This window comes from Chiloscyllium punctatum, chromosome 4 (genome assembly GCF_047496795.1).
Source record: "Chiloscyllium punctatum isolate Juve2018m chromosome 4, sChiPun1.3, whole genome shotgun sequence".
Taxonomy (NCBI): Eukaryota; Metazoa; Chordata; class Chondrichthyes; order Orectolobiformes; family Hemiscylliidae; genus Chiloscyllium; species Chiloscyllium punctatum.
The window spans coordinates 8,205,416-8,231,588 of record NC_092742.1 but is presented as its reverse complement, the minus strand read 5'-3'; the positions used below and the strand labels follow the sequence as shown (position 1 = coordinate 8,231,588).

General features: G+C 46.8%; 1 protein-coding gene across 6 annotated transcripts in view; it reads right to left on the bottom strand.

Moving 5' to 3' along the window:
• Positions 1–2,169: 2,169 nt before the first annotated feature.
• Positions 2,170–26,173, bottom strand: part of LOC140476059 (probable G-protein coupled receptor 132) — a 102,707-nt gene continuing 78,703 nt past the window's right edge. For 5 of the 6 annotated variants that reach the window (XM_072568032.1, XM_072568033.1, XM_072568035.1 and 2 more), the window contains exons 2-3: positions 23,003–23,114; positions 2,170–3,250 (exon numbers count right to left, since the gene is read on the bottom strand). In XM_072568032.1, coding sequence (XP_072424133.1) covers positions 2,170–3,201 — 1,032 coding nt within the window. In that variant the 5' untranslated portion in view covers positions 3,202–3,250; positions 23,003–23,114. Of the gene's footprint in view, positions 3,251–23,002; positions 23,115–23,197; positions 23,307–26,173 lie in introns of those variants that run through there. The other variant, XM_072568034.1, reaches the window with a different exon arrangement.

The following is a 26,173-nucleotide window of genomic DNA, read 5'->3' as shown; positions in this document are numbered from 1 at the left end:
TTTCTCATGGGGAAGGTGATGGTCCAGTGATGTTATCGCTAAACCTTTAATCCAGAGATCCAGGTAATGTTCTGTGGAGTTGGGTTCAAATTCCGTTGTGGCAGATTATGGAATCTGAATTTTTTAAAATCTGGAATTAAGAGTCTAATGATGACCATGAATCCATTGTCGATTGTCGGGAAAGCCCATCTGGTTCACTAATGTCTTTTGGGGAGGGAAATTGCCATCCTTAGCTGGTCTGGCCACATTTGACTCCAAACCCACAGCAATATGGGTGACTCTCACCTGCCACCTGGGCAATTAGGGATGGGCAATTAATGCTGCCGAGCCAGTGACACCCTTATCTTGTGAATGATGTAAAAATGTTCAGTTGACATCAATATCGTCAGAACCGACAAAGGAAATAGTCAGTGCTTGTGCCAACAACTCTGAGGGTGAGATACCAAAGATTCTATCTCAGGACAGGGACAGCACAGGGTTAGATACAGAGTAAAGCTCCCTCTACACTGTCCTCATCAAGAGCTAAGAGATTGTTTGCCCCCTTGTTGGACAATAGAGGGCATGGGTCACAGTCCCAAGGTTAGGGTCATTGAGCACTGAGATGAAGAGCAATTTCTTTCCTTCGTTGTTGTGAATGTTTGGAATTCTGTTTTCCAGAGGGTCATAAAAAGTTGTTACATTGAGGAAAGGGGCCCTTTGGCCCATCATGCCATGCTGATTCATCAAACAGCCATCTATTCTAACCCCAGTTCCTAGCACTTGGTTTGATACCTTGTCTGCTATGGTGTCGTATACACTTATCAAAGTACTTGTTAAATATCTTGAGGGCTCCTGAGAGTTGTGGTTGGCCCATCATTGAGTTTATTTAAGGCTGAGATAGATTCTTAATCTTTTATGGAATTCTGGTATATTTTGGTTGCATTGATAAAGCAAAAGAACAGTAGATGCTGGAAATCCGAAACAGAAACGGAAATGGCTGGAGGAACTCAGCAGGTCTAGCAGCATCTGTGGAGACAGAAAACAAAGTTTACATTTCAGACCCGTCTGCAGAACAGATTGTATGGAATGTTGGGGCAGGTTTGAGGAACTGAGTAAGAAGATCATGCTCATACCTCCTAAGATCTTACAGCCTGAGACCCCAGAGTGACAGTATTCAGGAGGGAATTTAGGAATTTAGGAACTGTGTGTTCATTCAAAGGGTAGGATCTGTGAACTGTGTGATTTAGATTTTTGCTGGCCAGCAGTGTTCAAAGACGTTGAGCTAACTCAGAGAGTTTAAATAAAGACAGGCATTGTCCCACTGAATGGCAGGCTTCGTGGCTGTTCAGAACCTTCTAGAACCTAGCTGTACCCAGTGAACGGGGCAAATCATCACCCAGTGTTCAATAACATTGCTGCACACACCTCCCTGAAGGAAATGGCCAACCTGCACAGAATTCTGGACACTGGCTATTGTAAGCAACTGGGAATTGATCCAGACTATCCCAAAGGTATAATCCTTGACATTGACTTTGCCCTTTGACTAGACTCTCGGGTAGGCTGTATTGCCTGACTATTGCTGGCATTAAGGTGTGAACAGATGGACATTGGTCAAAGTGATGTTGGAGTGGTTGGAGTCAGGCTGACTGACCCACATCACCATTGCTCATTGTCCCAGGGGCTGAAGGAAGCATGAGATTTGCTGACAGGACACATGGTTTGCTTTGACCAATTTTGGAGTCGCACCGTCCGCTGTCAATTATCGCTCCCAATGATTCCCAGTTCGATAATCCCGCGGTAACAGATGAACCACTGGAAACACAGGCTATGTCCCAGTACACTGTTCACATCACTTGGAGTGGTCTCAAGATGACCTTCAGGTGAGACTGGGAGCAAGTCTCACTCCAATCTCCTTCCCCGTGTGGGCATTGGTCCTGGGTTGAGGTAGTAAGACAAGGGATTCCAGCACATGAGCAATGCTGAGAGGGAATTGCTGGGGCGCTTCCAGGCAGCATGGAACACACAGAAGACTCCACTGTTTTGTGTGCACGCTGAAATTTGCACACCATTCCTAGCTGCCCACTAACGTGAGCCTGTTGAAGCTTACTCTGCAATCCAGTCGCGTTTAATTGAGAACAAGATGATGTTAAATGTCGGTTTGCGAAGGCAAGTTCTTAGTCCAATCTCGGGTCAGTTTTCACTGGCAATATGTTCCATTCTATACACAGATGTCCCTGAGGTCTGTCCATTCCTCAGAATGTAACTGTCTGTCCTGTTACTCCGGCGACTGGAGTGGTTCCTGATGGACTGGACCTCTCTGCAGAACTCCTGCCTGACACTCTCACAGGAGAACATGTAGAGAATCGGGTTGATGGCACTGTTAATGGTGCACAGGCAGAGGAAGAGGGTGGAGGCGTTGTAGATCTTTTCCTCAAACCAGCAGCTGTCCTTATACAGGGAGAAGGCGATGGCTCTGCTGAGGAGGACGAGGTGGTACGGTGCAAAGCAACCGAGGAAGATCAATATGATGGCGATAGCCAGGTACTTCACCTTGGTCTTTTCACGGATGTTGAGGCACGGGCTGGCCTGGATCCTTCGGAAGATCAGCAGGTTGGTGAGAGCCAGGATGAACAAGGGGATGCAGAAGCCCACGCTAAAACGGGCATAGTTGAACTTGGCCACGAGTGGGGGCATGGGGATCGTCTCGAAGCAGGAGTCGTTCTTCTCCTTGGCGCTCTTCACACTGGACAGGAAGAAGACCGGCAGGTGGACCATCATCACGAGGAGCCAGACGCCAATGCACACCATCACCGCTGTCTTTCGTCGACGTCGCCACTGGGACTCGATGGGGTAGAGGACGACCAAGCAGCGGTCAGTGGAAATGCAGCACAGCAAGAGGATGCTGATGTACAAGTTGTTGAAGAAGATGAAGCCAGTCAGCTGACAGGCTGTGTCGCTCTGCGTCCACTTATTGTGGTTCTTGACGTACAGGATCCACTGGGGAATGGTGCCCATGTACAGCAGGTCAGACAGCGAGAGGGTGAACAGGTACACAGACAGGACGTTCTTCCTGCAGATCTTCACCAAGGACAGGCACAAGGTCACGAAGTTGGCAGGGGCCCCAATGGCAAGAACCAGGCTGTAGACAGTGATCAGTGGCACTGTGCCCTGGTCGTAGCTGATGTTACAGGTTAGCATCGCACCTTGGCTGCTGTTCATCATTGCAAAGGGAACCCTGGGAGCATCCTAGCCACAGACTCCCGGGAACACACTGAAAGAAAAGGAAAATCTTTACTGTAACAACCCAACATGAAATCACATTTCAACTTCCCCTTTGCGTGTGGCATTTCCCCCTCCCCCGCCCCATAAACACCAGCACTGAGACTGTTACAGAGGGCAGGAGGAAAGATGGTGTTAGCGTCAAGCAACCAGAAACAGGTGCTGGCAGGGGAAATACACTTTACTATATGCCAAAATAACAAAAGCTTGTCTTAATTTCTCTTATCATCATTCCTTTCCCTCCCAGCAAAGCCCCTCCCCTCTCTGGGTTTCCACTCACTTCCAGGTAAAAACAATGACTGCAGATGCTGGAAACCAGATTCTGGATTAGTGGTGCTGGAAGAGCACAGCAGTTCAGGATGCTGCCACTAATCCAGATTCCACTCACTTCCAGACAGGGTGAAGGTTAAATCCAGGTACAGTCCAGCCCCTCAACACAATTCAGGTCTTTACTCTCTCCCCTGTACATCCCCCACTCTCCCCCTGTACATCCCCCACTCTCCCCCTGTACATCCCCCACTCTCCCCCTGTACATCGCCTACTCTCCCCCTATGTTTGGATGCCCAAGGAGAGGTCACGTTCTCTCAGTCAGTTGGTGTTCCAGGTGGAGGACAAAGGAAACTCGACAAGGACATTCTGAATCTCACCTGGAAACATGACTGGGAAGAGATTCCAATCCCTTCAAGATGGTGACACCTGTCCCTCATGCTACATCAGGCTTTAGCCTAAAGGACCTCATGATGGGGTAGACTAGTGGCAGGAACGGAAAGAGACAGAGCAGATCCTGCTCTTGCTCTCACATGACCGCCCTGCCCCATGTACCCAAAATCCTGCAGCTGGAGAAATCTCACATACTGTCTCATAAAGGCCCAGAGCAGGATCCCAGAAAGTGATGGCCTAGTGGTATTATCACAGAACTGCCAATCCAGACCCAGATAATGCTCTGGGGACCTGGAATTGAGTCAAGTGATGACCATGAATTCATTGTCGATTGTTGGAAAATGGCATCTGGGTCAGTATTGCCCTTTAGGGAAGAAATCTGCCTTCCTTATCTGGTCTGGCCTACGTGTGACTCCAGACCCACAGCAGTGTAGTTGACTCTTGGATGCCCTTTGGGTGGGCAATAAGAACAAAAACAATGCAGTTTAGGAACAGGCCCTTCGACCCCCCCAAGCCTGCTCTGACACAACTGTCTTGACTTACAGGATCTGTATCCCTCTATTCCCCTCCTATTCATGTATGTGACCAGGTGCTTCTTGTATGTTGCTATTGTGTCTGCTTCCACCACCTCCTCTGGCAGCATGTTCCAGGCGCTCCCCACCCTTTGTGTGAAAAACCTGCCTCGCACATCTCTTTTAAACTTTCCCCCTTACACCTTGAACCCTAGTAACTGACCTTCCACCCTGGAAAAAAGACTCATACTTCCCATTCTATCCACACCATTCACAATCTTTTAAGCTTCTATCAGGTCACCCCTCAACCTCCCGCGTTCCAGTGAAAACAAACCCAGTCTATCCAACCTTACTTCATCACTAAAATCCCCCAGACCAGGCAACATCCTGGTAGACCTTCTCTGTACCCTCTCCAAAACATCCACATCCTTCTGGTAGTGTGGTGACCAGAACTGGATGCAGTATTCCAAGTGTGGCCTGACTAAAGTTCTATAAAGCTGCAGCATGACTTGTCTATCCTTATACTCAATGCCCCTTCCAATGAAGGCAAGCATGGCGTAGGCCTTTTTTACTCCCTTATCTCCCGGCACTGCCACTTTCAGTGATCTGAGGACCCGCACACCCAGATCCCTCTGCACATCAATACTCCTAAGGGCTCTGCCATTCACTGTATAATTTCCACCTGCACTTGACCTTCCAAAATGCATCCCCTCACATTTGCCTAACCAACAACACCAACATCCCATGAATGAATAATTTAAAAAAAGAGTAGATATCATTCTCAAATTGAGGGACAGTCGAACAGAACTTACCTGTGCTCTGTCTAGGACTTTAGGATTTTCCTAAAGTGTGGTTCCTCTGAGAGTTCATATTATTTATTAAGATGAAGAGAATTCTGAGCAATTGGGGCTCATAGAATGGAAGGATATGCAACAATATGGAAATGACACAGCCTGAGTAACAGCCAGAGAGTCAGGGTGAATGGCGAAAGTGAATACTGCAAATGCTGGAGATCAGAGTCTAGATTAGAGTGATTTGGACACTGTCTCTCACAGACACTCACAACCCCCATCCTCCGCCACCCCAGACACACACACACACACACACACACACTCCTATTCTCACACATGCACCCTTTCATAGACCTAAGACACTCTACACTCACATACACACAGATATACACTCTCTCTCACACTCACAACCCCCAACCCAGACAGACAAACACACATACACACACACAGACCCACATGCACACATATATATATATATATATATATATATACGTTTGTGGGGTGAATTTGTACTTGCAGAGTTACATTGTACTTTGCTCAAAAACTGCATGCATTCATGGAGAACTCTGAGCTCAAAAACTGCATGAATTTATGTAAAATTCTGTTATCTCACTTTTTAGATTAGAATCAATCTAAACATCAGGTCATAGACAGAGAACACAGGGGGCCAACACCTTCAACATATTATCTGGCTCACACCAATTGTTACAGTTAACCTGAGAATGCAACGTTTTAAAAAAGTTTTGTGATTTACACATGGTATTCGAACAGATGAAAGACTCAACAGACAATCAAGATATTTTTCAATGTATAATTTCAGTTACATCACACTGTAAACTTTTGCTATAAATTCTGTGCCTTACAATTGTGTCCTCCACAACCACCTGATGAAGGAGCGGCACTCCGAAAGCTAGTGCTTCCAGTTTAACACATTGAACTATAACCTTGGTGTTGTGTGATTTTTAAATAGGTTAGAGTGGTGCTGGAAAAGCACAGCAGGTCAGGCAGCATCTGAGGAGCAGGAAAATCGACGTTTCGGGCAAAAGCCCTTCATCTGGAATGATGAATGGCTGCTTTTAGCTGGGAGGAGGTTTATCATGAGGTTCCAGAGGGATCAGTGTCCAAGCCCATGCTCTGTCTGATAAATATCCTTCACCTAGACCTCACTGCACATGGTACAATTTCAAAATCTGCAGCTGATGCAAAACATGGTGGTAACTGTGAGGGGAATCATACTGAGCATCAATCCTGAGGAAGGGTCATTCAACCTGGAACGTTAATACTGATCTCTCTCCACAGATGCTGCCAGACCTGCTGAGCTTTACCAGCAACTTTTGGTTTTGTTTCTGATTTACAGTATTCACCATTCTTTCGGTTTCCAAAGATTATAGGTTGTTATGGGTGGCCCAGTGGCAGACACAGTTGAATTCAGAATAGTGGGAAATTATTGACTTTGATAGGAACGATGAGGCAAGACAGAATAAAACAGAGGGTACAATTCTAAAAGGAATGCAGGAACAGAGGGGCTGGGAGAGAGACTGAGAGCAAACAGACCACCACAGAGTTATTGAACCCAGCAATAAGGAGGGCAAGTCAAACTTGAATAAAACGTAGGTTTGACCTCATCTGGAGAATTGTGTTCAATTCGGGCTGTCAGACTGTACAACGGAGAAAGATTAAGGGAGGGTACAGAAAATATTCATTATTCCACAGATAAGGAACGTCAGTTATGTTGAGAGATTAGAGAAATAAGAACTGTTATTGCTGTTGAAGAGAAATCTTTCTCAACAATTGCAAAAACCACAGAGGTTAGTATTCAGTAAGAAGAGGAAGAGGACACATTTTAAAGCTGGGTGTGACACACAACGTTAAATGTGCAAATTTCCATTTTATGTGACCCACTTAAGTAAAATTTGTTTCCACTACTCCCCCAAGCTGTCTATGTTTGATTTCTTGAGAACACAAGGACATGAGAAATACGAGCGGGAGTAGACCATTCAGCCCCTCAAGCCTGGCCCTGCTGTTGTACAAAATCATGGCTGATCTAGCCCAAGCCCCTACTGTCCCAGGTGCTTGTAGCTCTCAGTCTCAATTTCAAAAATCTAACTACCTCCTCTTTAAATGTTTTCCATGATCTAACCTCCATGACTCTCTGGGCTAGAGAGTTCCAGACCATCACTACCCTCTGCGAGAAGAAATTCCTTCGCATTTCAGTTTTAAATGAGTACTGTTCTAAACAAGTCAACCCCTTCATCCCAGGAATCAGTCAAGTGAATCTCTTCTGAGCAAACTCCAAGGCCAGTCTACTCTTTCTTAAAATACAGGGATCAGAACCCAAAAACCACACAATATAACAGCAGAATTAGGCCACTCGGTCCATCAAGTCTACTCCACCATTCGATCATGTGCTCCAACTGGTACAATCCTCCAGCTGTGGCCCTACTAATCCCTGTACAATTTGTAACAATACATTTGTACCTGCTCACTGCCACAACAGGACTTCCCTTTATTTAGCAAATAAAGACTTCACCCTCTTTCACTTTTTGATGTATTTTTCCAGAATATCTAATATTGTGTCCTCACTTTGGATCACCCTTCAGCCAAATCCCTGGATTGCTATTTAGCAATCAAGTCATATTCTTTTATTTCTACATGTGGTGTAAAATCATCTACCTTGTTACAAATGTTGTGCATATTCAGATAAAGAGCATTTAAGCCTTGAACTTCTACCTCTATTTCTTATTCTGGTTCTATTTTCAATTGCAATTTTCTGTGGGTCCTTCCTACCCCTTCCTGATACACTTTAATTAATTTCATCTCTTCATCAGCCTGTCCCTTTACTGTCTCATTTCTTGTTGATTTTTTTTAAACTTCCCTTTAATTGAATCCTCCTTGGCACTAATTAGTTTAAAGTTAGGAATCACGCAACACCTGACAAAGGAGCAGCACTTCGAAAGCTTGTGATTTCAAATAAACCTGTTGGACTATAACTTGATGTTGTGTGGCATCTAACTTTGTCCACACCGGCACCTCCGCACCCTGCCTAATTAATTTAAGGCTCTATCTCCAACTGAATTCACCAAGAGACCACCCACCATGGTTCAGGTGAAGCCTGTCCCAGTGGAATAACTCTCTCTTTCCCCAGCACTGGTGCTGGTGAATCTGAACCCACTTCCCACATCAATCTTTCAGCCACACGTTTAACTCTTTTTAAAAAAAAACAAAGAACTGTGGGTGCTGGAAATCAGAAACAAAAACAGAAATTACTGGAGAAACTCAGCAGGTCTGGCAGCACCTGTGGAGAGAGAAATAGAGTTAATGTTTCAGGTCCAGTGACCCTTTTTGAGAATGGTTCTACCTCTGAGTGTAGCTCCAAGCTGCTTGCAATCTCTTAGTGGAACCTCTTTGCTAATCCTACTTGTACCATTAGTACCTATGTGGGTCACCACAGCTGGATCCTGCCCCTCTCAGGTTGCTCCCCAGCTCAGAAGGGATGACCTGAACCTTGCGATCAGGTTGACAGCATTGACTTTGGGAGTCTCTAACCTTGCTTCAGAGGACAGTTATCTCTTCCCCTAACTATGCCATTCCCTGCTACCACTGAATAGTTCTGGGGGAGCATTCTCTGACCTATGGCAGACAGACTGGAGATTTGGAGACAAGGAAGGTGTAAAATATTCAAGGGGTCAGAGGTGTTAGCCCCTCAGAGCAGAGGGGAACCTCTATGTGGCCTCTCTGTCTTCCAGACCATGGGCCCATCCAGCTCCGAGATACCTCCAGCCTTGATATGGAGGAACTGCCTCAATCATCTTTCCTGTCTCTGTTACAGGCAGCCCGATGATGACGCTCAGTCATCCTCAGTTCACTGATTGTAATCCCAGCAAGGCACTGGGAATGCATCCCAACAGCGAAAATGTATCAGGAAGCTATCCCAATGCAGCTACCACCCCCTTACCAGCCCTCCTCCCACGCCCTCCCACCACCATATGGTGAGGGTGAATTCCCCAGCACAGGCTAAACAAACCCCTTCACACAATTCAGCCAGAAAGCAGCTGGGCAATAAGAGAGGGATGACCACCTTGACCTCCCCATTGGGTAATGTCAGAGCTTCTACATCATTGCAGTTTCACGCTCAGTTTACTCACCGTTAACCCACCCTTCCCCTACCCCCCCCAGCTGATCTGAAACTCACTTGGTTCGACACTTTAAAGTTCAACCCCAGCTCAACCCAGCAATGATCCATTAGAAGTGTAATTACATGGGAAGAGTTGTACAAAGTTAGGATAAATGTCTTCACCCAGAGAGTGGTGACCCTGTGGAATCCTCTGCCACAGAAAACAGTTGAGGCCAAAATATTGAAAGTCTCCACAAAAGAGTTAGATATAGTTATAGAGTCAGACCCTTATAGAGACAGAAACAGACCCTTCGGTCCAACTCATCCTCTTGAAGCTAAAGAGATCAAAGGATATGGGGACAAGGTGGGAACAGAGGTCTGATCAGCCATGATCATACTGAATGGTGCAGCAGGCTTCAAGGGCCGAATGGCCTACTCCTGCTCCTATTTTTTACGTTCCTACACAATCCTTTTAGTTTTATCTCTCAGCCTAACTTTTGCCTTGTCTAAATTCCGGATGGGACTAGATTGGGTTGGGATATCTGGTTAGCATGGACAGGTTGGACCAAAGGGTCTGTTTCCGTGCTGTACATCTCTGTGACTCTATGACTCTAAATGAGTGTGTGTGAGAGGGAACCTTGACTTCATGGGACGAGGGCGTAGCATTGTGTGTATTCTGAATGGCTACCTGGCCCACCTTGTTGTACCTGACAGGCCCTGTACCTTACAAGATGGACAGAGTCCTTAGCACCAAACAGAACTACAGAACGCTACACAGCAGAGAGATCTGGAAGTCTTTGCCTATGAATCAAAAAAAAACTAGCATCCAAGTTCAGCAGGTGGTAGGGAAGGCCACTGGAATGTTGGCCTTTATTTCAAAGGGAACGGAGTATTAAAATAGAGCGGTCTTCCTAAAGTTGTACAAAACACTCGCTAGACTACAGCTAGAATATTGAGAACTTTCGTCTCCTTCTTGAAGGAAAGATTTAATGTCACTGAAGGCCATCCAGAGGGTGATCCCAGGCAGGGAGGGATTGCATTTTGCGGAGATGTTGAGGAGGTTGGGGCCTGTGCTCATTGGAGTTTAGAAGAACGAGAGGTGACCTCATTGAAACAGACAAGTTACTTCGGGGCCTTGACAGGGGAGATGTGGAGAGGATGCATCCCCTTGTGGGGGAGTCTGGGGCCAAAGGGGCATCATCTCAGAATAAGGGGTTGACATTTGAGACAGAGATGAGCTGGAATTTCTTCTGTCAGACAGTAGTGAACCTGTGAAAGTCTTTATTGGTCAAGGGCTGTCATGGCTGTGTCATTAAGTATATTCAAGGCTGAGACAGACAGATGTTTAATTAGGAAGGAATTAAGGGTTATGGGGAAAAGGCAGGAGGATTATCGGATCAGCCATGATCTCATTGAATGATGGAGCAGACTCGATGGGCTGAATGGTCTACGTCTGCCCTTAGTCTTCTGGCCTTATACTGATATAGTCAACCCCTCGGCAATTGGTGGGTATTTTGAGATCTCAGACCTCACACCCGCACCACCTCATCTGCAGTGAAAACAGGAAGGAGAGAGAGAGAGATGGAGAGATTAGATTCAACAGAACCAAGATCTTCTTGGAGCTGAGATAAGATCTGATTAGAGTTTTCAAAATCATGAGAGTAAAGAGGGATTACATGTGCCTGCTCATGGAATGATTGAGAACGAGTCACAGTAATTAGCAAAAGAAGTCAAAGTGACCAGATGACCATCTTTTCCAAGCAGTGAATGTGAGGGTTTAGATTGTGCTGTCTGAAGGTGTGGTGGAGGCAGGTTCATTGAATCTTTCAAAAGGGAACGTGATAGTTGTTTGAAGGGGAAGAGTGTGTGAACGGTAGGCAGCAGAAAGCTGTAAGTGAGATGCTGCATAGACATGCTTATGCCCGAAGCATCGATTCTCCTGCTCCTTGGATGCTGCCTGACCTGCTGCGCTTTTCCAGCAACACATTTTTCATGCTGCACAGACACTATAAACCAAGTGATCTCATTCTGCACTGTGACCATTCTGTGATATTAGGTCAAATTAAAGCAAAAATAGTAGACCAAGAATAAAGCAAGATTGCTAAAGACTGGGAAATCAAGGGTATGCAGACGTAACTTGCATGAGTTGCATCATTACTATGGAAGCATAGGCTTTAATCTGCATTACTGCAACTTCTGGTTCCCAGGCTATGTCCTCACAGTTTTGAGGGCTCCCCACTGTCCAGTTCTATCCTATCCTGCCCACCCCTCACACTAATGAGCTTCCTTGTAAATCCCGAACCCACTCACTTCCTGATGATTTCACTCCCTGTTCATTATTCCATTCCACTCAAACTCCTCCACACTAACTGGGTCACCGCCATTGCCCCATCTGATTTCCTGGTGCTCTTTCACTTTCAGTCACTCCTCAACATTTGCCTTTTGATTCTTGTGTTCAAAATACTCTGCAGCCTCTCTCCCTCCGACCTCTGAATCACTTCAGCTCCAAGTTGCACTCAGTGTGTTCCAGAATACTGGGGACAGAAACTCTCTGTTAAATGGTGACGGAATTCTTCAATAACAGAACACCAACTTGCATATATTTGTCCCGTTGTGAGTAGACTTTATTAAGTATGTTCTTTTCCACCACCAGGACAACATCTTTGTGGCCAATTGTATATTAACAAGCAAATTCTGTTGAGGGCAATGCTGACATCAAAAAAGTGAGGAGGGTAGGGAGAGAGGGGATGAAATCAAAGTGGAGTTGGAGGGGGAAACATAGCACTGTATCTCCTGTGCTAGGCTACCTTCTCTAAAGGCTTCGAGAACACTGATGGACACCGCATACCCCCCTCTCCAGTGACACCTGGGCTCATACATAACCACAGAAGAGAGGCAGAGAATCAGTAGAGATGACCCCTCCACCGCCTGCAACCTGGACCTGTTTATAGCCAATCAACCTGCATTTATATATCACCTTTAATGAAATACCACAAGGTGCTTCACAGGAACGTAATGAGATGAGAGTGCAGGGGACCAGAAGCTCAGTCAAAGTAATAGGTTTAAAGGAGCATCTTAAAGGACAAGGGAATGGAGAGATGCACAGAAGGAATCCCAGAATCCAGACTTCCAAGTAATTGAATGAGCCAGAATAATTTCTTAGAGCATCATATTCTGGAGCTGACCAGAGAGCTGGTACAGACCTAGCATTATGCAACACAATCAGAATAACTGATGAACTCTTAATGAGGGGACACCTAGGAAACAGTGACCCTAAAATGATTCTTTTGGACATTCAAGTTGAGGGAGAGAAGGGTCTAACATTAGCATTTTAAACTTAAATAAGGGCAGCTACATGGGCATGAAAGCAGAATGAACTGGCAAACTCGGTTAAGAGATACATTAATAGAGACACAGAGATAGACGCACAAGGGGACATTTTAGAATACACAGAGTTGACATATTTCAACAAGGAAGAAAAATTTCAAAGGAGGACCCAGCATCCATGGTTAACTGGAACTGGTAAATCTTGAATCAAATTTTTTTTAAAAAGCAGATACTTGCATAAAGATAAATGGCTGATCAGAAGATTGGACAGAATATAAAAAATAGCAAAGAAGGAAGGAAAATTAGAATACAACACAAAGCTACCTAGAAATGTAAAACCAGTTATTAAGAGTTTCTATTGATATTTTAAACAGATAAGAGTTCGCAAAGTGAGCATTGATCCAATAGAAAGTGAATGTGTTGAATTGATTTTTGGAAAATGAACACAGCTGCTGAATTGAACTGATATTTTTCATTGGTCTTCACAATAGAAGAATATGTAACATCTCAGAACTAGCTACAAATCAGGAAATGAAAGGGAGGGAAGGACTCAAGAAAGTTACAATCACCAGCGAAGTGGTACTGAGCCAGTTGTTGATGCTAGAGGCTGACAAGTAACCAGGTTCTAATGGACTTCACCCTCAAGGCCTAGAAGATGTATCTAGTGAGATAGTTGATGCATAATTTTTTATTTTCAAACTCCCTAGATTCAAAGAAACATCGACTAGATTGGAAAATAGCAAATAGTTTATTAAAGTGATGATTCAAAATAGTAGGGAAACAGAAAGCAGGAAACTAAGAGGCTTTAGGGAAGATGTTAGAATCCATCTGAAAGAGCAAAGCACCGAGAGAAGTCAGAATCAACATCATTTTGTAAAAGGGAAATCACGTTTCACCAATTTACCGGGTCCCTGAGGAGAAAAAAACAGGCTGCAGAGAAAGTGAAACGGATGGATAGAATGTACGTAAATTTCTAGAATGCATTTTATAAGATGCCACATCAAAGACTATTGTGGAAAATAAAAGTTTGTGATGTAGGGGTTACAAACGAGCATGGATAGAAGATTGGCTACTTCAGACAGGAGGGTAGGCATAAAGGAGTTATTTGCTGTTTTGCAGTGAGTGGTGTACCACACAGGTAATGCTGAGGCTACACTGTCTTAAAATATATATAAAAGGCTCAGAAAAGGGATAGAAGATATACTTATTCAGCTTCCTGATGACACTTTTTATGGATCAGAAATTAAGTTATGAAGAGGACATAAATGTACATAGAACATAGAACATAGAACAATACAGCACAGAACAGGCCCTTCGGCCCATGATGTTGTGCCGAACTTCTATCCTAGATTAAGCACCCATCCATGTACCTATCCAAATGCCACTTAAAGGTCGCCAATGAATCTGACTCTACCACTCCCTCGGGCAGCGCATTCCATGCCCCCACCACTCTCTGGGTAAAGAACCCACCCCTGACATCTCCCCTATACCTTCCACCCTTCACCTTAAATTTATGTCCCCTTGTAACACTCTGTTGTACCCGGGGAAAAAGTTTCTGACTGTCTACTCTATCTATTCCTCTGATCATCTTATAAACCTCTATCAAGTCACCCCTCATCCTTCGCCGTTCCAACGAGAAAAGGCCGAGAACTCTCAACCTATCCTCGTACGACCTACTCTCCATTCCAGGCAACATCCTGGTAAATCTTCTCTGCACCCTCTCCAAAGCTTCCACATCTTTCCTAAAGTGAGGCGACCAGAACTGCACACAGTACTCCAAATGTGGCCTAACCAAAGTCCTGTACAGCTGCAACATCACCTCACGACTCTTGAATTCAATCCCTCTGCTAATGAACGATAATACTCCATAGGCCTTCTTACAAACTCTATCCACCTGAGTGGCAACCTTCAAAGATCTATGTACATAGACCCCAAGATCCCTCTGTTCCTCCACCTGACCAAGAACCCTACCATTAACCCTGTATTCCGCATTCTTATTTGTTCTTCCAAAATGGACAACCTCACACTTGGCAGGGTTGAACTCCATCTGCCACTCCTCAGCCCAGCTCTGCATCATATCTAAGTCCCTCTGCAGCCGACAACAGCCCTCCTCACTGTCCACAACTCCACCTATCTTTGTATCATCTGCATGTAATAGAATGTTGAAAAATATCAAACTGTCAATTTTGACTGGAAGAATGAAATGTAAACATCTTAATGAGATTTTTATCTGTGTGCCCTTGTGCATAAATCACTAAAGGCTAATATGCAGGTACAACAAGTAATTAGAAAAACTAATAGAATGTATTAATTTACTGCAAGGGGAATTGAAAACAAGAGTAGGGAGGTTATGTTTCAGTTAATCAGGGCATTACTGAACGATATGTACAGTATTGTTATTTATTAAGGAAGGCTTTAGAGGCAGTTCAAAGATTTACTAGATTTGGGTAGCACAGTGGTTAGCACTGCTGCCTCACAGCGCCAGAGACCCGGGTTCAATTCCCGCCTCAGGCGACTGACTGTGTGGAGTTTGCACGTTCTCCCCGTGTCTGCGTGGGTTTCCTCCGGGTGCTCCGGTTTCCTCCCACAGTCCAAAGATGTGCAGGTCAGGTGAATTGGCCATGCTAAATTGCCCGTAGTGTTTGGTAAGGGGTAAATGTAGGGCTTTGGGTGGGTTACACTTCGGCGGGTCGGTGTGGACTTGTTGGGCCGAAGGGCCTGTTTCCACACTGTAATGTAATGTAATCTAATCTAAAATACTTTAGATCAGTGTGTTGTCTTATGACGAAAGAGTGGACTAGCTTGCATCTGTTGCAGTTTAGAACAGTAAGAGGTAACTTGATTGAAACATATAAAATCCTGAGTGGTATTGATAGGATGTTTCCTCTTGTGGGAGAATTAAGAATTAAGGGCCAATATTTCCAAATCAGGAGTCACCCACATCAAAACACAGACAATAAGAATTATTTTTCTCACAGAGGGTCAAGAATTCTTGGAATTCTCTTTCTCAAAAGGTGGTGGAATCTGAGCCAGGAGAAGGTTAAAAGCAGAGCTGGATAGTTTCTTAATAAGTGGTAATGGTGGCATGGTGGCTTAGTGGTTAGCACTACTGCCTCACAGCATCAGAGTCCCAGGTTTAATTCCAGCCTCAGGCACATCCTCTGCGTGGGTTTCCTCCAGATGCTCTGGTTTCCTCCCTCAATCCAAAGATGTGCAGGTTAGGTGAATTGGCCAGGCTAAATTGCCCAGGGTGTTAGGTGCCTTAATCAGAAGGAAATGGGTCTGGGTGGGTTACTCTTTGGAAGGTGGGTGTGGACTTGTTGGGCTGAAGGGCCTGTTTCCACACTGTAGGGAATCTAATCAAGCCTGGGGTTAACTCTGTTCCTCTCTCCACAGATGATGCTGCCAGGCCTGTTCAATTTCTCCAGTTCTTTCTGTTTTATTTATTTCATATTTTCAGCACCCACAGTAATTTGCTTTAATTATTCTGGAGAGAAGTTGGAAACTTTTCCAAAAGCTGATAGAAGTCTGATCCTGTCTCCTATTAAATATCCAATTAATTTTAAATCTTGCGATAATAGATATTTGCTGAGTGATCGTATAAAAGATCAAAGAGGCAGCGTAGGTGGATGGAATTAGTGAACACATGACCCACAATCTCAGTGAGTGATAGAATAAAGGTTAAAATCACCATAGGACTGCTCCCTCATTAGAGAGAGAGAAGCAGAGACAGAAACCAAGAGAGAGATACAACTGGAGGTGGTTTAACTTGAGGTTCATGCACGTTAGGCAACAGGAGGCTTGGGTAGGTGGGATTTTCTTGGTAATCTCAGTCAGTGTGGGAACAAACCCCCATCAGTGTTGCTAACTGAGCTAACTGGCCCCCTTACGTAGAATCAGCTCAAGAGTAGCCTCCCCCATTCCTGATACTTCTGAGTCGCCTTCACAGTATCTCTGTAGTTTCTCCCAGTGCCCCGATCTATACACACTTCCTTCTCACAGGGCACAGAGTCTATTCCTGCAGCACATGTGGAGAGACCGGAAAGGCAAGGATTTCTGTCTGTAATCCCACACATCCACCGATACTGTTTATTACCCTGCACGTTTCTTTTTCCTCACTAAACTAGTAAAGGTTGCTTTCTAGCATGCTGTCTTAAGTCAATAATGAGTACAATGAATAGTTGAAAGCTGCTGCACTGTTCAATAAGACCATGGCTTTTCTTCATTCATTTGTGGGACTTGGGTGTCGCTGGCTGGGTCAACATTCATTACCCATCCCTAGTTGCCCCTTGAGAAGGTGGGGGTGAGCTGACTTCTTGACCTGCTGCAGTCCATGTGCTGTAGGTTGACCCACAATGTCCATAGGGAGGGAATTCCAGGATTCTGACCCAGCGACTGTGAAGGAACGGCGATATATTTCCAAGTCAGAATGGTGAGTGGATCGGAGGGGAACTTGCAGAGGGTGGTGTTCTCATGTATCTGCTGCCCTCGTCCTTCTAGATGGAAGTGGCCATGGGTTTGGAAGGTGCTGTCTGAGAATCTTTGGTGAATTTCTGCCATGCATCTTCTGGATAGTACCCACTGCTGCTACTGAGTGGTGGTGGCGGAGGGAGTGGGTGTTGGTGGATGTGGTGCCAATCAAGTGGCTGCTTTGTCCTGGATGGTGTAAAGCTTCTTGAGTGTTGTTGGAGCTGCCCCCATCCAGGGCAAGTGGGGAGGATTCCATCACACTCCTGACTTGTGCCTTGTAGATGGTGGACAGGCTTTGGGGAGTCAGGAGGTGAGTTATTCATCGCAGTATTCCTAACCTCTGACCTGCTCGTGTAGCCACTGTGTTTATGTGGTGAGTCCAGTTGAGTTTCTGGTCAATGGTAACCCCAAGGATGCTGACAGTGGGGGATTCAGTGATGGTCATACCATTGAATGTCAAGGGGCAGTGGTTAGAGTGTCTCGTGGTGATGATCATAGCCTGGCATTTGTGTGGTGTGAATGTTAATTGCCACTTCTCAGCCCAAGCCTGGATATTGCCCAGATCTTGTTGCATTTGAGCAGGGACTGCTTCAGTATCTGAATGGTGCTGAACATTGTGCAATCATTGGTGAACATTATGATGGAAGAAAGGTCATTGATGAAGCAGCTGAAGGTGATTGGGTCTTGGACACTACCCTGAGGAACTCCAACACAGATATCCTGGAACTGAGATGAGTGACCTCCAACAATCACATCTACATACTTGGTATGATTCTGACCAGCAGAGAGGTCTCCCCTTGATACCCACTGATTCCAGTTTTGCCAGGGCTCCTTGATGCCGCACTCAGGTAAATGTGGCCTTGATATCAGGAGCTGTCCCTCTCCCCTCCCCTCTGGAATTCCGCTCTTTTGTCCGTGTTTGAGCCAAGGCTCTAATGAGGTCAGGAGCTGAGTGGCCCTGGCAGAACCCAAACTGGGCGTCACTGAGCAGGTTATTGCTGAGCAGGTGCTGCTTGATAGCACTGTCGCTGACCCCTTCCATCACTTTCCTGATGATCGAGAGTAGACTGATGGGGTGGTATTTGGATGGCTTGGATGTGTCTTGGGCAATTTTCCACATTGTCGGGTAGATGCCAGTGTTGTAACTGGAAGAGTTTGGCTAGGGGAGCGGTGAGTTCTGGAGCACACATCTTCAATGCTATTGCCGAGATGTTATCGGGGCCCGTTGTCTTTGCTGTAGCCAGTGCTTCCAGCTGTTTCTTGCTATCATGTGGAGTGAATCAAATTGGCGGAGACTGGTATCTGTGACGCTGGGGATCACTGGAGGAGGCTGAGATGGATCATCGACTCGGCACTTCTGACTGAAGATTGCTGTGAAAGCTTCAGCCCTATCTTTTGCCCTGATGTGCTGGGCTCCTCCATCATTGAGGAGGGGGATATTTGTGGAGCCTCCTCCTCCATTGGGTTGTTTAATCACCCACCACCATTCACAACTGGATGTGGAAGGACTACAGAGCTTAGATTGTATCCGTTGGTTGTGGGATCGCTTAGCTCTGTCTATCACTTACTGTTTATCCTGTTGGGTATGCAAGTAGTCCTGATTGGTGGCTTTACCATGTTGATGCCTCACCTTCAGGTACACCTGGTGCTGCTCCTGGCATGCCCTCCTGCACTCTCCATTGAACCAGGGTTGATCCCCTGCCTTGATGGTAATGGTTGAGTGGGGGATATGCCAGGCCATGAGGTTACAGACTGTGCTGGAATACAGTTCTGCTGCTGGTGATGGCCCATAGCACCTCATAGATGCCCAGTCTTGAGTTGCTAGATTGGTTTGATGTCTGTCCCACTTAGCACGGTGATAGTGCCACACAAGACAGTGGAGGGTATTCTCAATGTGAAGGGACTTTGTCTCCACAAGAACTGTAAGGTGGTCACTCTTACCGATACTGGCATGGACAGATTCATCTGCAACTGGCAGATTGGCAAGGATGAGGTGAAGGATGTTTTTCCCTCTTGTTGGTTCCCTCACCACCTGTTGCAGACCCAGTCTCGCAGTTATGTCCTTTAGGACCTGACCAGTTCAATCAGTAATGCTGCTGCTAAGCCAGTCTTGGTGGGGGGGCATTGAAATCCTCCTCCCACAGTACATTTTGTGCCCTTTCCATCCTCAGTGCTCCCTCCAAGTGTTGTTCAACATGGAGGAGTACTGACCCATCAGCCGAGGGAGGACGCTATGTGGTAACCAGTAAGAGGTTTCCGTACCTGTGTTTAACCTGAAGCCATGAGACTTCATGGGGTCCGGAGTCAATGTTGGGGATTCCCAGAGCACCTCCCTCCTGACTGTATCCCACTGTGCCACCACCTCTGTCAGTGGGACAGGGCATGTCCAGGGATGGTGATGGTGGTGTTTGAGGTATTATCTGTAAGGTATGATTCCATAAGAGTGGCTATGTCAGACTGGGAGACAGCTCTCCCAGTTTCAGCACTAGCTCCCAGATGTTAGCGAGGAGGACTTTCACAGGGTCTACAGGGCTGTTTCTGTTTTGGCCATTGTCTTTTCCGGTTCCAAGGTCGATGCCAGGTGGTCCATCCAGTTTCACCTGGGCAGTCTGAGCCAATTGTCCACATTCCTGCCTTATCCCAGAGCCACATTCCTGCCCAGAGCCACGTTCCTGCCTTATCCCAGAGCCACGTTCCTGCCTTATCCCAGAGCCACATTCCTGCCCCAGAGCCACGTTCCTGCCTTATCCCAGAGCCACATTCCTGCCTTATCCCAAAGCCATATTTCTGACTTATCCCAGAGCCACATTCCTGCTCTATTCTGGAGCCACATTCCTGCCCAGAGCCACGTTCCTGCCTTATCCCAGAGCCACCTTCCTGCCTTATCCCGGATGGTTTACTGGTTTAATCTCATCCCACCAGATACACAGTATCGTTGTCATTTACAGGCTGTGGTGTAATTGATAAGACCAACATCTGATGCCTTTCCCTAGTTGCTGTCAGGAAGGTGATGGGAGGAGCTGGTCTAAGCCCCATACCATAGTTCAGGTGAATTTGGATCAACCCTCAGTCCAATCACATTTGGAGTATTGTGCAGACTCTGGTCTGCATATTTGAACGGAGAAACTGCTCGATGGATTTACAACATTGATCCCCGAATACAAGGATGCAATTAAATGTTCTAATTGTCAATAAAGACTGAGCTGGGTAGAGCCCTTCTCTTTACAAAACTGAAGGCAAATGGGTAATCTCGTCTTTTAAAGTTATGAGGAAATTCGATAGGAGTATGCATAGAGAAAACATTTCCATTTCCCAAAACAACAGGCCATCATTATAAACCAGGCAGCACAGTGGTTAGCACTGCTATCCCGACACTGCGGGGACAGGCCATTTGGCCCAACAAGTACACACTGACCCCTCCCCACCCACCCAGACCCATTTCCCTCCCCAATTGCTCGACATTTCCCCCTGACTAAATATCTAACCTATACACCTATGGGCTTATCTACCCTAATGTGCACGTCTTTGGGAGGGAGCCTGATCAAGCCCACACTGACACGGGGAGAACGTGCAAACTCCTCACAGACAGTCGCCCGAGGACGGAATCAAACCCGGGACCCTGGCGCTGTGAGGCAGCAGTGCCAACCCACTGAGATACCATGCCGCCTACAAGCAATGATGGTAATCATCCAACCAGCCTTTAACCCCACATCGTATCAACGAAATTCAAAACCTCACCATCTGGAATTCAAATCCAGGTCTCTCGAATTGAGAGGAAGAGGTGGGGGTGGAATCTCGTGCTGAGTGTTAGCACTCAAGGGCCGCAACATCGAACTGTTCCATGTTCTACCAGCACAGACCTGAATGCCCTGTTTGTGTTTTTTTAAAGTCTCCTTTACAAAATGATTGTGCAATTATTTACAATCTCAGCCTTAAAGTCGCAGAATGTCACTTCCCACATTCTCTGGCTCATACAGAACATCTCAATATGACAGGAGGACCTTGTGAGTCAGTCATCATTCTGTTGAGCAATAAGCAAAAGGTATTTGTAACTCAAAAGAGTTACAAAATATTGCTTCTGATTTCCTTCCTTATTTCTGTTTTCCTGTGTATTGCATGTTTTAATTTTTTATTATTTTAACCTTTATTCCCAAGCACACTGATTATTTGATGGGAAGTCTGTGCTCTTCTGATCTCGATCATCCCTTCACTGAAGCCTCCAAGTGTGGCAGGGTGAGGATTAGTGACCTTCACCAGGCTCAGAGGGACATGTGTCTTGTGACAGTTCCTTCAGCTCAGTATCATGTTCCCTGTAAGCTTCACATGTAGCTGCTCTGACAGTCCATACACCGATCACCGCACTGCACACGCAAAGACCCCACAAAGCACACAAAACATAGTCCTGCTGTTGTTTGGGACAGCACAGTGGGATTCCTGGTGAGGGCAGGTAGGTTGGACAGCTGAGCGAGCTCCCCTGAAAGTGCAGCACTCTCTTCAGAGACCGCAGTGCTCAGAGACAGAGTTCCAAATCCTCACATTCTGACTCAGCGGTGAAAGAGCGCTGACCCACAGCTAACCTCAGCCCCACTTTCAGGTCCTCGGGGACCGGACTCCCCAGGACAACGGGTAGCTGAGCAGGTGGGAAGGCAGCAGTTACACGGGCCTTACAAAGTCCTGCACCCTCGTATCCACCCGCTCCGAATTACGGGGGCCGGGGGGGACCTGGGGAGGGGGTGTTACTCGGGGAGGGGGGTTACTGGGGGAGGGGACTGTGGAAGGATGGGGAAACTGGGGGAGGGTAGGGATCTGGGGGTGGGTGGGGGGACGGGGAAGGTGAGGGGACTGGGATAGGGTGGGTGGGGGGACGGGGAGGGTGGGGGACTGGAGGAGAGTGGAAGGACTGGGGGAGGGTGGGAGGGCTGGAGGAGGGTGAGGTGACTGGGAGAGGGTGAGGGTCTGGGGAAGGGTGGGGGGACTGGGGGAGGGTGGGGATCTGGGTGTGCGTGGGGAAACTGGAGGAGGGTGGGGGTCTGGGGAAGGATGGGGTGCCTGGGGGTGGGTGGGGGGTTTGGAGGAGGGTGGTGGTCGGGGGAAGAGTGGGGGGACTGGGGGAATGTGAGGGTCTGGGGAAGGGTGGGGGACTGGGGGTGGGTGGGGGTCTGGGGAAGGGTGAGGGTCTGGAGAAGAGTGGGGGCCTGGGAAAGGGTGGGGGGACTGGAGGAGGGTTGGGGTCTGGGGGAGGGTGGGGGGATTGGAGGAGGGTGGGGATCTGGGGAAGGGTGGGGTGTCTGGGGAGGGTGAGGGGACTAGAGGAGGGTGGGGGTCTGGGGAAGGGTGGGAGACTGGAGGAGGGTGGGTGTCTGGGGGAGAGTGGGGGTCTGGGGGTGGGTGGAGTGACTGGGGGAGAGTGATGGGTCTGGGGGAGGGTGGAGTGACTGGGGGAGGGGTGGCACTAGCCCTGCTTATTCCAAATAGTACTGTTCCCTTGTTCAATCGTGCCGCTAATGTCATCAATGAAAACAGAGACTATTATTTTCCATCCTCTTCGCAACTCATTTCTTCCGTCCTCTTCCCCTTTTCTCTCTCAGTTCCCCTTCACTTCTCTCTTTCACTTACTCTTTCATTCCCTCTCTCCACCTGATCCTCTTTAATTTCTACTCCTGCTCCCCGTGCTCCACTTTCCTCTGTCTCTCTCTGTCTATCTCGGAGTATCCTGTTCACTGCACGTGTTGCTGTGAGACCCACAGCACTCAGACTGAGCTAACTCCTCCACTAAACACTTGCAGTAAATCAGACAATACATTAGACAGACTCTGCCGAGTCCAAAATACTTCCAACAGAGATGGAACAAAACGAACTGAAGCATTTACCTTTTCAAAGCAATGTTTTGCGCAGAAGGTAATCGACAGGGAGTCTCGCTGATTACTGTCCTCTCATGATCAAACTGGTTGGAGAGAGTGCGACGCAGGACGTGGCAGACTACTGTTGGATAGGAAACACTGTGTTAGTGTCAGCTTCACCAAATCAACTCTCGGAAACGGTTACTCACTGCATTGCTTTCAAACCTGCACAGCCTCGTTTATCACAAAGACCAGCTGACATCATGTGAACTCATGTCGAGAGACCTGAACATGCCATCATGAGGACCCAACATCTGTGTGACATTTATCCCAGAGCCTCTGCGACATGACCAATCTTCCGGAAATAGATATCGCCTGGATGAATGACCCTGCAACCGGATCAATGTGGGTTTCAACAGCTTCCTCATTTCCCCTCCCCCCACCCCCCCCCCCCCAACTTATCCCAGTCCCAAGTGTCCAACTCAGCACCATCCTCCTGACCTGTCCATCATCTTTCCCATCTAGCTACTCCACCCTCCTCTCTGACCTATCACCTTCTTCCCCACCCCATCTCCATCTACCTATCGCTTTCCCAGCTGCCTTCCCCCCAAACCCACCCATTTATCTCTCAGCCCCTCATGGCCCACAAACCTCATTCCTGGTGGAGGTCTTTTGCCCTAAACATCGATTCTCCTGCTCCTCGGATGCTGCCTGACTTGCTGTGCTTTTCCAGCACTGATCTCCAGCATCTGCAGTCCTCACTTTCTCCTATATATAGACACTGCAAGGTGCGGTGGGGGGCAGCCACCATTCTGCCCCTCACCTCATTCTGCTCCACTCCACCCACGACCCCATTTTGCCTCCACCTCACTCTGCTCCCACCCATCCTGCCCCTGACCCTACCCTGCCTGTCCACCATCTACAAGGCACAAGTCAGGAGTGTGATGGAATCCTCCCCACTTGCGCTGGATGGGGGCAGCTCCAACAACACTCAAGAAGCTTGACACCATCCAGGACAAAGCAGCCGCTTGATTGGCACCACATCCACAAACACCCACTCCCTCCCCCACCGACACTCAGTAACAGCAGTGTGTACCATCTTCAAGATGCACTGCACAAATTCACCAAAACTCCTCAGGCAGCACCTTCCAAACCCATGACCATCCATCTAGAAGGACAAGGGCAGCAGACACATGGGAACACCACCCCCTGCAAGTTCCCCTCCAAGCCATTCACCATCTTGACTTGGAAATATATCCTTCAGTGTCACTGTGTCAAAATCCTGGAATTCCCTCCCTAAGGACATTGTGGGTCAACGTTCCCTTTAGACAGGCTCTCTGGATGGAGAGTTCTCTCGGGTTCAGTAGGACTCTGGATGATTCTTAAGTCCAACATCCAATCTGCAGACCTTGTCACACTGTGGGCAGGTGATGCTTGAAGGATCAGGTAGATGAGATATTGAAAGGTTTCTACTCTTCCTTTCACACCTTGTTCCTGAGGAGATCTCCTAGTGTGTCTGTCTGATCAACTTTCTCCGGTTTGGTTCTGTCTTAAGACTGGGGTCTCCCATGTGTCAGTGTCAGGTCAGGTCTTCAAAACTCCACATCAGGGAGTTTTGAAGACCTCCCTAAAGGATTTCCCTGTCCTCCTGGGACTTATTCCTGCTGGTGCTTTTGTGGAGCACTAACACTGAGGGTCCAGTGTCAGGGACATGGATGACCTGGTAGTGTTTAAGTGTTTACACTTTGAACTTTCAGATTTTGACTTAGTAGAGGACCATCTGTCTTGACCCTGGATTTGAAGGATCTTGCATAGGTACCTCTGTGAGACTGCAGCAGTTCTTTCAGGTTATCCAAGGATCTGGAGTGGCATGGAGAATATCCATCTCCTTCTTTAAGGAGTCGAACATTGGACGCAATTCAGGGAAGGTCTTCCAGACCGATGTCTGGGATGGGCACATTGTCTCATTAAGAAAGGAGAGACGGGATGGGCTTTTATCCACTGGAGTTTTGAGGCATAACAGACAACCTGATGGCTACGTATAAGATCCTGAAGGGTTTTGACTGGGCAGATATGCAGAGCATATTTCCTCTCGTGGGAGAATCTAGAATTAGGGGTCAATCTCTTAAGACAAAGATGTGGGGAAAAGTTTCTCACAGAAACTCTCTTCCTCAAAGGGCAGCGGATCCAGAGCCTTTGAATATTTTTAAGGGATAGATTTGTGATAAGATGGAGGGTGAAAGGTTATCGAGGGCAGGAGTGTGGAGTAATTGGAATAGCCGTGATCTTATTTAATGGTACAGCAGGTTCGAGGGGCTGAATTTGCCCTAATTTATATTTACATGTTTACCTGTTTACATATTGATGCATTTACACGTTTTTATAAAGCTGGCCTTGCCTCCGTTGTGAGATAAGGTTCATTAAACACTCAGCCACTTGGTGGTAAAATGATTGTTATCATAATCCCACAACTTCTAATTACAGACCCTCATTAGAAATAGGACGAAACTGTGTGTTAGGGATTGGTTTATCATAGTTTCCCACTACAAAGCAAACTCAAATTTTGCCAATAATTCAATAGCCTCCCCAAAAATTGTACTCGATATAGAACCTGAGTAACCGTATTGAGTTCAATAAGGTCATTTCAGCTCATACTGTGTGAGATAATGATTAATAGTGGAAAAGACAAGGCTTTGCTTTCTACATTGTGTATCGCATGCCAGAGCAAGATCTCAAAGTTCCCCACATAATGACGCAGTTGTAGTTATGTAGATAACCACACAGTCCTCAAGAGTCATCAGCCACAGAGGAGGAACTGTTAGGATGGGTGGGCAGTTCCAGATGGCCTTCATCATAGAGAAACGTTTCTCCCCAGACATTCCAAAACTTCCTGCCAACCTCCTGCTCATCTTCAAACACTGGCATCTCTGAAGGTTCAAGCCGGATTTAGTGGCTGCCCAGGTTCCCCAGTGTAAAGGTGGTACCTCTGAGGCTGCAGACACACCATCAATCCAGCAAGTACAGCTCACTGCTCTACTGGGAGGGGGCTGACACTGCAGCAAACCACGCAAACACACAGTTCCACCAACAATAATCTGCATTTACATAGCACCAATAACATAGCAAGTTGTCCCAAGGCACTGCACAGGATCAATGAGATGTAGAGATATACAGTTCAGAAACACACCCAATTCGTCCACA